Here is a 13,162-nt window from a genome sequence, read left to right on the forward strand (position 1 = left end):
CCAGAGTCTGTTCGACACCTGGAACCGTTCAGAAACCAAAGCGTGGTTTCTGATTGACTGCAGGAGTGTCCTGCAGCCAATTGAAAGCCACGGAAGCCACGCTGGATGTTCAGCTTCCGAAAATCGTTCAAAAACCAGAACACTCACTTCCAGGTTTCAATTGTTTGGGAGCCAATTTGATCGGGAGCCAAGGCATTCGGCTCCCAAGGTACGACTGTATTATATTATGTGCTACTATTTTCTATACGATGCTTTTTCAGCCTTAAAGCAGTGTACAAAGGTTAAAAATTCAAAATAACAGCAACTTGATGAAATTGGAAATTATGTGCACACTCGCAAGATCTCAGCTATCAAAAGGTGCAAGAAATGGCAGGGTGCCAGTCGTCAATTGGAGCAAGAATAAAAATGAAATAATATGGCCAATATGCATGATGGCCTATATGTTTACCTGCAGTATGAAAGGCAGTATGTCTCTGAATACAAATCACTGGGGGAAAACAGTGAAGGAGGGCTATCACCCTCACAACCGCCTTTTGAGCTTCTCACATGCAGCAGATTGGTCAAGTAGAAGGCAAGATGCTGAATTACATAGACTTTTGCTCTGACCCTTGAAAGGGAGCTGGTGGCGCTGTGGTCTAAACCACTGAGCCTCTTGGGCTTGCCGATCGGAAGGTCGGCAGTTCGAATCCCTGCAACGGGATAGGCTCCCATTGCTCTGTCCCAGCTCCTGCCAACCTAGCAGTTTGAAAGCACGCCGGTGCAAGTAGATAAATAGGTACTGCTGCGGTGGGAAGGTAAACGGCATTTCTGTGCGCTTTGCTGTCTGTCACAGTCCTCCATGCTCCAGTAATGGTTTAGTCCTGCTGGCCACATGACCCGGAAAGCTGTCTGTGGATAAACGCTGGCTCCCTCGGCCTGAAAGTGAGATAAGCTCTGCACCCCATAGTCGCCTTTGCCTGGACTTAACCGTCCAGGGGTCCTTTACCTTGATCTGACTCAGCAAGGCTCTCCTTATGTCTTGCTAACATCTTGATATCAGAAGACAAGGCTCATGAATGCAATGAGTTACTTCCGAAAACACACAACTGAGAGGAAGTCAAGATAAGTGACAGCATTACCCACAAGCTAGACCCCTGCTTGCTCATTCAACTCTCTATTTTATGCATTTGCAGCTTGCCTGTAGAATTTCCCCCTTCCAATTAACTTGGAGTTCTCAAGTGGAAAAAAAATACTCTTCTATTACTCACTCTGCTTTGTTTTATTTTTTCTCATTTCCATCAGATCGGCTTGGATGGGAAAAGCTTTGAGCCGACACTAGAAGCCATGTTCGGACCGAATGGGTTTTTCCCTGACAGTGCCACAAAAGCTTTGTATTGGGTAGATGGCAAGGTGCCAGATGAAGTTTCTCAAGTGCTTTTCAAATATTTTGGGTACGCCAAGGATGGAACACAAGATCAGGTATACCACAGTTTTCTAGATGAAACGGTGCTGTTGGCTTTTAAAAACAAACCCTTCAACTCTGTAGCAATGTTTGAATAAGTTTTGTGGGGTGCAGTGGTTGAAAAGCACATTTTATCCTAAGGCTGTACAGTGGACCCTCTGGATACGAATTTAATTTGTTCCGGGGGTCCGTGAGCACCCTGAAAAATCCGTATCCAGAGGCACCGCTTCTGCGCGTGCGCATGGCATGATAGAGCGCTTCTGCACATGCGCATGGCGCACAGAGCGCTTCTGCACATGCATGAGCGGTGAAACCTGGAAAATTACTTCTGGGTTTGCCGCTTTCACAGTCCAAAGTTTACGTTACTCGCGAGTAACATAACCCAAGGGTCTACTGTACATGGAGCTGCTCTCAAAAATGAAAATGACAAGACGCACCAAAAGTATACAGAAAACACCAATTTTTTTTTAAAGGAAATTTGTTTCCTGCTCAGAGTAAGAAATGTTGCCATCATATTGACGGCCATTTTGGGCAGAGATCCCTCTTCTAGATGAGATTGTACATTCCACACGGGCTTTGCTAGCCATCAGTACCTCGTGTGATCCTAGAGGGTTATGACAGTGGTTGATGTTTTACTTGTTGCCTTCTTTAAAACATTTTTCAGGATCCCATGAAAGGAATCATGCTTAATTTTGAGAAAATGATCAGAGAAATCACCTCCAAAGAAACACCTGAAGCCAGAGCCTACCTGAGAATGTTTGGGGAAGAGCTTGGCTACTTGAAACTCAGTGACTTCAAGCTACTTGGAAATCTAATTCGGAAAAGCCTCCTCACGCTTCAGACTGTGCCCGAGAAGGTATATTTTCAAAATGCTGAAAACCACCTTGTGCATGTTTCTGTCTCCTTCATTTAAAAGAGAACTTAACTCTTGGCATCTCCTACTGAGGTCCTGGTGCAGAGTGTGGGGCCTGGCCTGCTATTTTCATTGGGACACAGACCACCATTGAATGGGAGGATTTCTTCCAAAAGCATTGCACACTGATCTGGATTAGGACTGCAGTGGGGAGAGCACCAAAGGGTTGAAGCCCTCACCAATGTATTCATCCAAATTGTACTCCCCAACACACTTTTTTAAAAACAACAACAACAACAACATTCGTACGAGACCGCTCACCCTTCTTGGTGGATGCCATTGTGAACTGGCATTTCCACATTTTCCATAATCCAACAGGGGAGCCCCTTGGGCAGCTTCTCAGGAAACAAAGGAGGTCCCTGGGCTGAGCTTGCTGCTGGAGAAGTAGATCCCACCTGCTCACTCATTTGGGGGATCAGTTGTGAATGGGCCATTCTTTAGGGGTGGGTTCAGGTATATAATGAAGGCCTGTGGCTTGAACTGCAACCACTTCTTCATTAAATCAGATGCTTGAAATAATTTCCCATACATCTTTGATGCATTATTATTATTATTATTATTATTATTATTATTATTATTATACAAAGGCTGTAGCAAAGTGGCACTTGCATGAATATCACAGGACACAGAGACAATGATGATGATCATCTTTTCCCCCTATAATTTTTATTAAATTTTCTGTTTTACATTTTAGAATATTCATTTAAACAACCTTAAAATATCAATGACTTCCCTTCTTCTCTTTCCATGGTTCATTTTGCATGACATAAATCCCTGCATATTTTATATAAACTAAACCATTCAGTATTCAATTATTACATCCATCAAAACTTATTTACACTGTTGAATTTATCTTAATGCTGCCCATGTTTTCAAATGTACACAATTCTCCCTCCTCATATATTCAATAAACATTTTCCAATATTCTTTAAACGTCTGTTCTTTGAAGAACGAAAAAGATGACCATCATCTTTATCATCACCGTCCTCCGAATTACTTTGGGAAAGTATGCGGTAGGCATTTAACAAATGATTTCATTTTTGCCCATAGATCGCCCAAGCCATCTCAGGGGGGATTGACAACGATCTCTTTGTTCACTACATCTTCATGGACAATGAATTTGAGCTGCCAACAGGTGCAGGATTGCCGTTAAAGGTTGCTTTCTCTGGAGTAGCCACTCCCGGAGCCAAGGCTAAAGTGAAAATTTTACAGAGGACTGTGAGTCTTAGCTTGCTTACAACTTATTGTATAAGCTGGCAAGTAACACATGTGCTGCTAAGCTAATACGCAACAGTGCACCACTTTACAAGTGGTGCAATTTCCTGACTTTTCCCCCCATTGACCCCTTAGCTAAGGTTTTGGGAAGGGTGTGAGGGTCTAGTGATTTAGATAAAACTGGGGGAGGGAGGTCAGGGCTTGCGGATTTCATCAGATCATAGCTGTCAACTTATAAATTTGAAAATAAGGGACCAGCAGCCTCAAAAATAAGGGATCAGCAGCCAAAATAAGGGATTTTCAGAGCACAGGTATGTTCAACTTCTGAGCCCCTCCGAGCCAAAGGCAGAAAGCCCAGCCAGCAGCCAAACGAAGCCTCAAGCAGTGGTTCCCACAGCGCAGCAACCCGGCAAAGGGGATGCAGCAAGGAAAAGCACCGTCACCTCTCCGCTGGGAAGCGCTGAGCAAAGGCGAGTCCCCAGGCAACGCGGCCGATTTGACCGGCACAAGGCATGCAAACTTCACCCCCGAGTTGTTCTTAGACTCCTTATTGGGTGAGCGACGCAGCCAAGCAACACAGTTGGAGCCTCCCTCCTCCTGGCCGGCAGGCAGGGAGGGAGAGGAGCTGCTTCCTTTGAAACCCTGGAAATTTAAGGGACATCATCAATAAGGGACAGCAGCGGGACACCACGCTGGGATAAGGGACTTCCCCGCCAAATAAGGGACAGTTGACAGCTATGCATCAGATATGCTCATCTCCCTACTGCCCTGCCAAGAATTCAAGGCCTGTTACAAAGTTATAAAACTTTACTTTAGACTGGAATGACAATGAGGATGCAGGTGGGCATTCAGACTTAAATTTATGCCAGAGTTAGGCCTCAAGGTAAATTCTTTTTGTGTGTGTGGTTACCTTAGTTGCAATTCCACATACGAGGATGCATAGCTGCTTGTCAAACTGCAGAACACAGTTTGTGAGACAAGCCACACACACCCCCACCTGAGACTCAGGAGTTGCCCATCAGGGTAGATGATACTGGGCTGGAGAAGCCAATGGTGTGGTTCCGTTTAAGGCTCCCATAGGAAGCAGGGATGGCTGCCAATTTGGATTCCTTTAAAGAGGATTTTATGGAAGATATGGCTATCAATGCCTACTAACCATGATGATTCTGCTCTGTCTCCACATGCTTCTGAATACCAGTTGCAGAAAACCATAGGGTGGGAGAGTGCAATTGGAGTTCTATTGTGTACATAGCGCTCTAGTTCCCTCAAAGACTTTATTGGAAAGGACCACACAACATCCTTTTGTATCTTGCAGAGCTGACCTAGTAGAGCAGTGGTTCTCAAACTTGGTTCCCCAGATGTTTTTGGCCTACATCTCCCATGATCCCTAGTTCACAGGACCAGTAGTCAGGGATGATGGGAGTTGTAGGCCAGAAACATCTGGGGACCCAAGGTTGAGAAAGGCTGTAGTAGAGAATGATACACAGGGGTGTGTGTATTTGTGTGTCACATGGGTGCAGCAAAGCATCTTGATCTCATGTTTGCTCTGGTTCTTGAATCGTCATCAGAAAGCTGTGTTCCGAACATGTTGATGAACAGATCATATCCACACATCCTCTGGGCGTGTGGTTCCAGGCTCTACCAACACAACTGGCTGAAAAGCCATCCATCTGTGGGGAAGCCTATGTACAGAAGTAGCATGGCATGGCAAAATCAATTTGATGGCCAGTCCCCATCCTCCAGTGCATTGCTGGTTTGGCATTGTGCCCGAGGAGCCAAAGTTTATTTTCTAACAGACTAGTTAGGAGAATGCACTGCCAATCTGCCCATCACCAGGAATAGAAAGGGATTGTTCCCCTATTTACCGTATCAAAAAGAAAACTTCTGTGATAGAAATAAATATTTTTTGTATTTTGTGTCCACCCTCTAGATACAAGCAGAACTGGTTGCAAAACCATCCGTGGCAGTTGAATTTGTGACTCACATAGGAGTGAACATCCCTGTGTTTGCTAGAAACGGCGTGCAGATGAACACCAACATATACCATGAGTCCGGAATTGAAGCCCATGTCGGACTGAAAGCTGGGCAGCTGAAGGTCAGCATTCCTGCACCAAAGACTCCAACCAAGCTCCTCAGTATCAGGTACTGTTGGAGGGATTTGAGTTCTGTGAGCAACTCTGCTTATGCCCTTGAACTGTAAAATATGTGCTGCCTTTTCCATGCTCACGAGAAAGGTAACTGGTGGGTAGGCTTGTTATGCAAATGCCCAGCAACCATTGCTACAGTTGTCAAGGCTCTTTATCAAGCTGCAGCCTTCACAAAACCAGCTCCTGGCTGTAAGCATTATCCATTGGTTCAGACATTGTCTTTCTCTGCATGGGAGTATTCCCAAGGCGAAATGCATTACGTGAATCAGTTTAAATATTAGGGTAGGTAAAGGTAAAGGGACCCCTGACAATTAGGTCCAGTCGTGGCCGACTCTGGGGTTTCAGCGCTCATCTCACTTTATTGGCCAAGGGAGCCGGCATTCAGCTTCTGGGTCATGTGGCCAGCAGGACTAACCTGCTTCTGGCAAACCAGAGCAGCGCATGGAAACACTGTTTACCTTCCTGCCAGAGTGGTACCTATTTATCTACTTGCACTTTGATGTGCTTTCGAACTGCTAGTTTGGCAGGAGCAGGGACCGAGCAATGGGAGCTCACCCCGTTGTGGGGATTCGAACCGCCGACCTTCTGATTGGCAAGCCCTAGGCTCTATGGTTTAACCCACAGCGCCACCCGCGTCCCAATAAATATTAAGGTATCTGCCATGTATTGAACATTTCTAGTAGTTTTAAATTTCTCTGGTGCTAAAGCTAAATAGTTGGGGTAGTTTGCAGTTCAGGGATGAGATGAGAAGGTGCTTTGAGATCCCATAATAAGCCTGCAATCCTATGCCTACTTAAGGTGGGAGTAAGTCCTACCGAAATCCCTTTCCTCTGCATAGACACATACAGGTTTGCACTGTGGAAGTTATTGTATTTTTTTTTCTTGTAAATACCGGTAATTAGAATAATTTGCTTATCAGGTGCATTGCTACAGATTTCTGGTTAAATCCAAATGAGCAATATTCACAGGCTCTTCTTTTCACCCACTGCCTAATCCTAGACCATGAAATAAACATTCCATTTTCTTTTGAAGCAACGTCTTGACCTTGGTCACCCCAACCCGAACAGAAGTGATTCCTCCTCTGATTGAGAACAGAGAGTCCCGGACAACTTGTGCATCTTTCTTTGCTGGTCTTAGTTACTGTACCCGAGTTGAATACTCCAATGCCAGCTCAACAGAGACAGCACCTTACTATCCACTCACTGGGGAAACCAGGTAAGTTGGTTCTCTGTACATATGCAGCACATATGCCTTCTCTGCTGCCTCGGTCTCAGCCGGATCCTCCACCAAGAGAAGTCAGATTCTGTGACTGTTTAAAACGTGCAAATGTTCCTGTATCTGTTTCTTTCACATCGTTTATTCTGCTTCCAGGAGTCGTGGAAAGCTCTGTCTTTTGGCCAGCACCTCCCCTGCGGCTGTGCAGGTTTCAGGCATCAAACACACACACACACACACACACACACACACACACACACACACGTTCCTCTTTACCTTCCTGAGGGCTAGAAAGAAAGAAAATGGATATTCTTAGCATATTAAGTTCATTGTCCAACTCTGCATCTTATATTTGCATGGTGAATTTTTAGAATACAGTGTCCTAACTACAGCTATGTTTATAGGTGTGTGTGTGTGTGCCATCTTCTTTATTTCTGATTTTTTCCCAGAGGAAAGTATAATATATATATGCAACTAACTAGTCCAGGCTTCCCCAAACTCGGCCCTCCAGATGTTTTTTGCCTACAACTCCCATGATCCCTAGCTAGCAGGACCAGTGGTCAGGGATGATGGGAATTGTAGTCTCAAAACATCTGGAGTGCCGAGGTTGAAGGTGCCTGAACTAGTCTCTATGCTTATATGGCTACTATTTTGCTGACTCCTAGGATATTTTTGTAACATGGCCAGAGCCAATGCTAAGGAGTTTGCATGTGAGGAGGTGATTCCATGGTGTTTTTTTGTGTTGATGCCAGTGTCAAATACATCTTAATTTTTTGGGGGGGAAACAAAACAAAACTCCTAGTGCTGAACTATTTGGCCCCAATACCTGATTAGTGAAATGCTTTCCTCTAGTGAACTATGATTGTTTTTCATTATTTGCAATGACAGATGATATTTCCATTTTGACATCATTAGGTATGAAATTGAACTACAGCCAACAGGAGAAGTAAAGGAATATATAGCAAGTGCTAATTATGAAGTAAACAAAGAGGAGGAGGACTTGGTTGACACCTTGAAATTCATGGCTCAAGCGGCAGGTAAGAGGCTGTGGAATTAGTGATGCATGTGAAAGTTGCAAAGATTTGCAAAAGCGTCCAAGTCTCTTTACTGTCAAAATAAAATAATCTCTTTCCTAGCTCCAATGCCAATAAATCACATTGAAAGATCAGGAGATAGATAAACTTTATTTGCATTAGCCAATGGCCATAGCAACATAAAACAAGCAATATATACAATTAAAAAGACAACAATGGGTAAATAGGGCAATCAACTGACCAAGATTTGAAAGATCAGGAGATGAATCTTCACCTGTTTTGATGAAATGAATACGTATAAAACAAGGTGAACTTGAGCTAGACGGCTCTTTCTAGAGTGAATCTCTCCAAGTGATGGTAGATTTAACACCTCAGATAGAACTTTGATATAAGCCATGTTCAGGGCTTTAAAGTTTGTGTCAGTTTACATTACCAGCTGTCAGTCATCAAGGATAGAGAGACTGAGTGTTGTACATGCACAAGTGATTTAGCCCAGAGATTGGTTGGAAGGTAAGGGTTGTTTTATAATTAAAAACCACAATCCAGAGAACCACTCAGTTGCTTAGTTGTTTCGGGGGGCCTAATATTTTCAGTTATCACAACTGCTTTACTACTACTACTACTACTACTACTACTACTACTACTACTACTAAATTATTATTTATACCCTGCCTATCTGGCTGGGTTTCCCCAGCCACTCTGGGTGGCTTCCAACTGAATATTAAAAACAATACATCATCAGACATTAAAAACTTCCCTAAACAGAGCTGGCTTCAGTTGTCTTTTAAAAGCAAAATAGTTGTTTATTGCCTTGACATCTGCTGGGAGGGCATTCCACAGGGCAGGTGCCACTACTGAGAAGGCCCTCTGCCTGGTTCCCTGTAACCTCACTTCTCACAGTAAGGGAACCACCAGAAGGCCCTTGGTGCTGGACCTCAGTGTCCAGGCTGGATGATGGGGGTGGAAACGCTCCTTCAGGTATACAGGACCGAGGCCGTTTAGGGCTTTAAAGGTCAGCACCAACACTTTGAATTGTGCTCAGAAACGTACATGGCAATCTTTGTTAATTCTGTTTGCAAACTATTTGTTGTCACTGCTTGTTTCAGGTGCAAAACAATGTGAAGCCACACTGATCTTCAGGTACAATCGAGGCAAAAAGATTTTTACCAGTGACCTCCAGGTTCCCAGTTTCAGCGTTGATTTGGGTACCAACTTCAGACTTACTGACTATTCCACTCAGGAAAGGAGCGCTTACAGCTTTATCTTAGACATCAACAACAAGAAAATTCCCGAAGTTACTCTTACGGGACGCATAGGGTAAGCTTTTCTCATTTTTGCAGATATTGTGGTGTTAGTTGGATATAGTTAGGCTTCTGCCCCTCTGGAATTTCTAAGGGTAGATTTTTGCTAAGCCAGGAGTCTTTTCGTTGTGTGTTTTTCCAGATACAGCGCTGGGACAGAGTCAGCAGTGGAAGCTTCCATCTCCATTCCTCGCCTGAGGACACAAGCAAAAACAGATGTATTACTGACACAGTCGCAGAATGGGCTGACATTCCAGATTGACAGTTCAGCTACAAGTCACGGCTCCTCAATTTCGGAGAGAATTGTCTTGGGATACGGTAGGATCATGTGTCAATGCGAAACACCTTCTCTGCCACCAATATGTGGTGAAGGATCAGAATTCCACTTATCACACTCCAAACCTTGGGACCCTTCAGTATCCACCCACACAGGGCCAGCCTTATGCAGAGTGAGGCAGCTGCCTCAGGCGGCAGATGTTGAGGGGGAGGGGAAGCATCCAGAAGCACAAGTGACATGTGGCCTGCCCTGTACCCACTACACAAGCCTGCTGCCCTCAGGTGCAATGGAAGACACTGTCCTTTCACAAGAGTAAGATTCAACTACCAGTCCAATTGGCCTCTGTATGTGCCTTGGCAGAAAGGGCCATCTTGTCTGTTGCCTCGGGCAGCAAAATGATTTGAGCCAGCCCTGAATCAACAAGGCTACACAATTGCATAGCCATCTATGTGAATTCTCTTTGGAAGAGCCCAAACCATGCAGGCCTGAATTGCACATCCTGTATGCCATAAAATCGCTTTGCTCAGCGGTAGAGCAGCTGCTTTCCTTGCAAAAAGCACCACTTCCTGGCATGTCCAACTAGGGCTTAGAAACATGTCTATATGGGACCCTGGGCAGTTGCCTCCTGCCAATGTGGACAATGTTGAATTAGATGGACCAGTGATCAGTCTCACTATAAGGCAGTTTGGGTCTTTATGGTTTGGGTTCCATGCAAGTTCCTCCACCACATGTCAATGGAGGGTTTTGGTGTTGGTTTTTCCCCACTTTGCAAACTGGATTCCATGGGAAATAATAAGGTGACATTTGTCATTCTGCCTTAGATAATGAGAAGATTGAAGTGCAGTGGAAATCAGGCCAGAGTGCAGCCCTGAAGAAAATGTCAGCCATGCTACCCGTAGACTTTGCAGATTATTCGAAGACTTTGCAGAAGCATGCCAACAATCTCTTGGACCACCGAGTAGCCAATACAGATATGACAGTCCGGCATATTTTTTCAAATTTTATAGTAGTAAGTGGAGGTTTTTTTTGTCATAGAGCATACTTTTCATGTGGCTCTGAATCAGGCTGATGAGAGATGTAGGTGATTCCAGTAAGAACTACCAGGCCTTAGTTTGCCGACCCATGGGCTAGAATGTGACTGCTTGCATTGTGTTTCAGCACTAGGGGTACTAGGCAGGTGGGTTAGGGTGGGTTACGGTACCTATGGGACCACCTCTCCTGGTATGCCCCGCGGAGGACCTTAAGGTCCACAAATGACAACATTTTGGAGGTCCCAAGTTGCAAGGTGGTTAGAATGGTCTCAGCTAGGGCCAGGGCTTTTTCAGTACTAGCCCCGACTTGGTGGAACGCTCTGTCACAAGAGACTAGGGCCCTGCGGGACTTGACATCTTTCCACATGGCCTGCAAGAAAGAGCTGTTCTGCCTGGCCTTTGGTTTGGACTCAGTCTGACCCTTATGTTTCCCTCCCCTTATGGTTTTGATCTATGGGCTACTTTTAAAATGAGGCTGCATTTTAACTTGTATTTTAAATTGAGGTCCCCCCCCCATTATGTTTTTATTGTAATTTTACTGGTGTTAGCCTCCCTGAGCCCGGCTCTGGCCGGGGAGGGCGGGATATAAATAAAAATTATGATGATGATGATGATGATGATGATGATGATGATGATGAATTGCTCATTTCAACTTTTCTGATCACAAGGCTCTTTGTCGCTTGATATTTTATTCTGATCTTGCAGGCAACCAATACCTGGTTACAGCAGGCTTCCAAAAACATTCCTTATGCGAAAAATCTACAGGATAAGTTAAGTGGACTCCAGGAGCTCAATTTTCAGAACATGGAACTTTTTGCCATCCCGGAGGAGCTTTTCTTAAAAAGGTAAAGTGACAGATGACATGTCTTATTTGGTGCTGACAAGGACCCTTTGTGGCCTTGAAGCCGAGCCTCATTACTAAGGGCAAATTGTTCTTATACAAGATACACTGGTGCAAGATCCAGTTTACGACAAATGCCTGGATCAGAACCATGTTTCTAGAAAAAAAATAGCCACCCATTGTCTTGCACTTTAATCACTCTTGTCAGCTTTCTGCTAAAATTAGCACATTTTGTATAAGGGAAGTATACAAGGGGAGTGTAGTCTGGAATTTGGAAGGGACAATAGCTCAGGGTAGATAACATGCTTTTTATCTCACGTTCAAGCCCTAGGATCTCCAGTTACAATGATCCCAGATAGCACATTATAGGAAAGACTCTCTGAGAGAGATCCCAGAGAGTATTGGTTGGTTATTTATTTATTTATTTATTTATTTATTTATTTACTTACTTACTTACTTACTTACTTATTTAATTTTTTTAAAAAATCAGTTTTACACTACATATTTGAATTCAAACATTAAACATAATCATTAACATTTAGGATTCCCCGAATCCTTGGACTTCCCTCCATCCTTCCTTGGTTTACATTTTCAATGTTTTTCAACTGCATCGAATGTTTTCTCTGTTTTTCTTAAAATAATCAATTTTTACCGAAGTTTATAGTACATTACAAGCGTTACTCAAATCCTGCCAAAGTTTTCAGATTGTTTACAGTGTTCTCTTAGGTAATTTGTCAGTTTCTCCCATTCCTTATTAAAGCTCCTCTCTTCCTGCTTTCTGGTTTTCCCGGTCATTTTTGCCATTTCAGCGTAATCCATCATCTTCATTAGCCATTCATCTGTAGTTGGGACTTTATCTCCTTTCCAGTACCAGGCCACTAGTATCCGTGCTGCTGTCGCTGCGTACATGAATAATCGTTTCTGCTTCTTTGATATCTCTGCACCTAAAATTCCTAGTAAAAAAAGCTTCTGGTTAAATTTATGTACCACCTTTCATCCGAAGATTTCAGGACAGTTTACAGGATAAAAATACAGAGGATACAGGGGTGGATGAAGAAAAAATCCAACCTAGAATAGGGCAGTTTCCTAGGCAAAGTGCAACCATTTGTTATTTTGTGGACTTTGTGGGATCTTAATTATGGGCAACTTTTTTATTGCAGCGATGGCCAGATCAAATACATTTGGAACAAGGAGAGTACTGTCATTACCATTCCACTGCCGTTTGGTGGAAGGTCATCCTACGACATGAGAGTGCCTAAGATTCTGGAAGTGTCTCAAATGGCAATGCAGTCAATGGGAGGAAACATGGCTTCTCAAGAGTACAGGCTTCCTCGTTTCACCATCCCAGAGTCATACACGCTTCGGGTGCCTTTGCTGGGCACTTTCGAGATCTCTTCCAATATGTACAGCAATTACTACAACTGGTCAGGTTCCTACTCCTTGGCGAACACCACAAAGGATGTCTACAGCCTAAGAACAAACTACTTTGTGAGAGCTGACTCTGTTTTGGAACTACTTTCATATAATGTACAAGGTAAGAATCTGTTCTAGAGTGGTGGTGGTGGTGGAGATTATGAGCATATTACGTAATTAATCGTGTGTTGTGTTTTCTCGTCGGTTCAATACTTTTTACTAGAAATATGTCACAGGCTCATTTCTCTGTGCATCAAGAGTTAATATGAGAAAATTAATAACTCATATTTGGCCAAGCCTCCTCTTGAGTTTGATAAAGCTCATGCTCACAAGG

At 43.8% G+C, this 13,162-nt stretch overlaps 1 protein-coding gene across 1 annotated transcript in view; it reads left to right on the forward strand.

Moving 5' to 3' along the window:
• The window catches only part of APOB (apolipoprotein B), a 47,169-nt gene that overhangs the window by 17,859 nt on the left and 16,148 nt on the right, over nucleotides 1-13,162 (forward strand). Inside the window, exons 15-25 of the mRNA XM_053380872.1 lie at nucleotides 1,282-1,458; nucleotides 2,106-2,297; nucleotides 3,405-3,572; nucleotides 5,500-5,711; nucleotides 6,749-6,931; nucleotides 7,847-7,968; nucleotides 9,072-9,282; nucleotides 9,409-9,584; nucleotides 10,365-10,552; nucleotides 11,280-11,419; nucleotides 12,576-12,949. Of these exons, the coding sequence (XP_053236847.1) occupies nucleotides 1,282-1,458; nucleotides 2,106-2,297; nucleotides 3,405-3,572; nucleotides 5,500-5,711; nucleotides 6,749-6,931; nucleotides 7,847-7,968; nucleotides 9,072-9,282; nucleotides 9,409-9,584; nucleotides 10,365-10,552; nucleotides 11,280-11,419; nucleotides 12,576-12,949 (2,143 nt within the window). The remainder of the gene's footprint in view (nucleotides 1-1,281; nucleotides 1,459-2,105; nucleotides 2,298-3,404; nucleotides 3,573-5,499; nucleotides 5,712-6,748; nucleotides 6,932-7,846; nucleotides 7,969-9,071; nucleotides 9,283-9,408; nucleotides 9,585-10,364; nucleotides 10,553-11,279; nucleotides 11,420-12,575; nucleotides 12,950-13,162) is intronic.

Source organism: Podarcis raffonei, chromosome 3 (genome assembly GCF_027172205.1).
Source record: "Podarcis raffonei isolate rPodRaf1 chromosome 3, rPodRaf1.pri, whole genome shotgun sequence".
NCBI lineage: Eukaryota > Metazoa > Chordata > Lepidosauria > Squamata > Lacertidae > Podarcis > Podarcis raffonei.